Source organism: Phragmites australis, chromosome 12 (assembly GCF_958298935.1).
Source record: "Phragmites australis chromosome 12, lpPhrAust1.1, whole genome shotgun sequence".
Taxonomy (NCBI): domain Eukaryota; kingdom Viridiplantae; phylum Streptophyta; class Magnoliopsida; order Poales; family Poaceae; genus Phragmites; species Phragmites australis.
Genome location: NC_084932.1, coordinates 30,877,971 through 30,881,509, shown reverse-complemented (window position 1 = coordinate 30,881,509; position 3,539 = coordinate 30,877,971). Strand labels below are relative to the sequence as shown.

Sequence of the window (3,539 nt, the reverse complement as noted above, 5' to 3'; positions counted from 1 at the left end):
AAATAGCTTAAGTAGGGCAACATATCCTGTGAATCCGGGGAGACCGCTGCATCCCTGCATCCGTTGGGCGTGAGCGCTCCGATGGAAATCCAACGTACCGGCAGCGTTGTGGTGTTTCCCGAGCCCCTCACGCCCGAGCGCTCGGTGCTCACGCCGTCAGCCAATGCCAAACGGAGCCCCCAACCGGTGCAGCCATCAGCCAAACGGACGAGCGCTCACGCCCAGACGCGCTCGAGTCCCTGGCCTCGTACTCTTCCCGAGGGCGCCCTTTCGTTCCTGACCGGCGCTGGGCGTTCGGCGCCGATTGGGGACGGAGATTGGCGCGCGATTAGTGGTGATTGGGGACTGCGATCAACGAGCGGCATCGGAGCCTCGGCGCACAGCGTCAAGGCGATCGCCCGGTGGTGCTGGTCGTTCGAGGACCCGAAGCGGGAAACCCTACAGCGGCTGGTGGTGCTGGCGATCGGACGGCAAAAGGAGCCTCTTTGTTTCTACCTATTCAAGTTTCTAATTCAGTGAGCCATTAGAGGTAATTCTAATTCTGGGCATGCCCTAATTCAGTGACAGTTTGTACATATCAAATTTTTTCACAAAGGTATTTGTAAGTGTGAAAGATACTCCGTGGTTGCCGTTTTAAATCGCTTATCGTGTGCCTAAATGTGTAGTGATGGAATCAGTCGAATCCTTGCAAATGCATCTAATGAATGAGGATGGATTAAGTTCACCCAAAAAGACAGGGAGCATTCCTCTTTGTGTAAGTGTTATGATTTTTCATATGTTCTTTGATTTAGTGAATTATGCAAGATGTGCTTATTGCAATTCATTTGTTATGTTGCAGTGTTCATCTTATGTACCCGAATGTGACGAGGAATTTAAGCCTAAAGTAGGTATGGCATTTGAAGGTATTGAGGCTGTGGAGGAATTCTACAAGTCCTATGCACACCGTGTGGGTTTTGGAGTCCGTGTTGGGCAGCAAAAGAAGTTACAAAATGCAGTGGTACGAACCAAGCGCTTCTTGTGCAATAGGGAAGGATTCAAAGAAAAGGGTAATGAGAATGTTGATCCCTCGAAGAAAAGGCATAAGATGAAGTCCAGTAGATGTGGATGTCAAGCGCATATCTTCGTCAGGTTGTGCGGTGATAACACTTACAAGATAGACTCATGGGTTGAACAGCATAACCATGGTCTTGTGTCTCCCGATAAACTTCATTTGATTAGATCAAATCGTGAAGTCAGTGAGAGGGCAAAGAATACACTATACACATGCCACAAAGCAAGCATAGGCACCTCCCAGGCATACAGGCTCCTTCAAGTCAGCGAGGGTGGGTTCGAGAATGTCGGATGCACAAAGAGGGACTTACAGAATTATTACCGTGACTTAAGGTATAAAATTAAGAACGCAGATGCTCAAATGTTTGTGGCCCAGCTAGCTAGAAAGCAAGAAGTCAATCCAGCTTTTTTCTATGACTTTGTCGTAGATGATCAGGGTAAGTTGGTGCATGTGTTCTGGGCAGATGCAACAAGTAGGAAAAACTACAGTCACTTCGGTAATATATTATCCTTTGATTCTACATACACCACTAATCAGTACAACATGATTTTTGCACCATTTACGGGAGTCAACCACCACTTGCAAAGTGTGTTTTTTGGTGCTGCATTCTTAGCAAATGAGCAGACTGATTCATACATTTGGTTGTTTGAGACATTCCTTAGAGCAATGGGAGGGGTAGCACCTAGACTCATAATCACCGATGAAGCTAAGAGCATAGCAAATGCTATTGTTGCAGTTCTTCCAAGCACGGTTCATAGGTTATGCATGTGGCATATCATGGAAAAAGTGCCCGAAAAGGTTGGTCCGGCAGTTAGAGAAGACCCTGAGTTTTGGAATAGGATAAACTTGTGTGTTTGGGGATCAGAAACCCCGGCTGAGTTTGAGTCACAGTGGAGTTCTATCATTTCAGAATTTGGGCTAGAGGGGAACGAGTGGTTTGCTAATAGATTTGACATTCGAGAGTCATGGATACCAGCTTATTTTATGGACATATCTTTGGCAGGCATTCTCCGAACCACGTCACGGTCGGAAAGTGCAAATTCGTTTTTTAACCGTTTCATTCATCGCAAGCTTGCTTTTGTTGAGTTCTGGCTTAGATTTGATACAGCTTTAGAATGCCAACGACAGGAGGAGTTGATGGCGGATAACACTAGCATTCATACGACACCTCAACTTATAACACCGTGGGCAATTGAGAAACAAGGAAGTGTAGTATTCACATATGCAGTGTTTGAGCAATTTCAGCGTGAAGTTATTGCCGCAAGAGACAGCTGTTGTGTTCAAGGTATTTCACATGATGACAATGTAAAAGTTGTGTCCCTTAGAGATGGCCCTACTAAGGTTAGGGAGGTCCGTTACGAAAAGGAAACCATGCTAGCTGATTGTTCATGCAAGTTATTTCAGTCAAAAGGTATCCCATGTCGCCATATTATTCTAGTACTGAGAGGTGAAAATCAAAACGAGCTTCCCGCGTACTACATTATGAAAAGATGGGGAAAAAGGTGTAAAAGGTACAAATAAGCTTAACAAATTGTTGCATAGACATCTGAAATTAATTTGACTGATGGCACTTATTTCCTTTGTAGGGAGAGTATTTATGATGACCAAGGCAATCCACTAGAAGAGAAGCCCACTGATCCATTGGATGCGGCAATGAGAAAGAAGATTTCGACTGTTCGCAATAAGTTCGAAGATCTCATTCAAATGGCTAGGCACTCAATTGAAGGAATTGAGTTCTTAACCTCGAGTGTGTTCAACCTTGAGGCACCTCTACAACATATGGTTCCGGCTATTAAGCAAACTAGGCAAGAGGAATACGAGGCTTTTATTGGATGCAACATTCCTACCGAAGTCAACATACACCCACCAAATGATATTAATTCGAGGGGGAGAAGCAAGAGAATTAAGAGGGCGAAGGAGATGAATCAAGGTGTTCAAAGAAATAAGAAGAAAGAAGCTAACAAAAGAGTGGCACGCCAATGCAAGACATGCAAGCAAGTGGGGTTTCATGATACCCGCACCTGTCCAAGCAAAGAAAAACAAGAATGATAATTGGGGTTTCATGATACCTGCCATTTTGCGCTTTTGGCTAGGTTAATTTTGATGTGGTGGAAGTGTCTTTACTAGTGCGTTTGAAAGCTTTTGTATGAAATGATGAGTAGAAGCTGTGACTAGAAGCTGCAGTCCTATTTTGAGTTTTATTATGATGTACATGGTTGGTACTTCAATCCAATATTTTATACTATAAGCTTATAGTACACCAGTACAAGGGGGCAGCTCTCAGCTGCTCTTTTACAAAATCTGAAACACACATATTTGTTTGGGTCAGAATGATGTGAGCTGCTCTGATTTGCAAATTTATAACCTCGAGTGTGTTTGGGTCAGAAAAGCTCTTTTACAAAATCTGAAGGCATGTTTGAAACATGGTGTAGAATAAGGTTGTCATGATCTCCATAAAATATTTCTGAAACCAATTTAAACCAAGTTT

General features: G+C 43.9%; 1 protein-coding gene across 1 annotated transcript; it reads left to right on the top strand.

Moving 5' to 3' along the window:
* The first annotated feature begins 889 nt into the window (after nt 1-889).
* On the top strand, nt 890-3,100 carry LOC133886525 (protein FAR1-RELATED SEQUENCE 5-like). Its single transcript, XM_062326200.1, has 2 exons — nt 890-2,562; nt 2,638-3,100. The coding sequence occupies exons 1-2, from the start codon at nt 890-892 to the stop codon at nt 3,098-3,100; spliced, it is 2,136 nt and encodes a 711-aa protein (XP_062182184.1).
* The last annotated feature ends 439 nt before the right edge of the window (nt 3,101-3,539 follow it).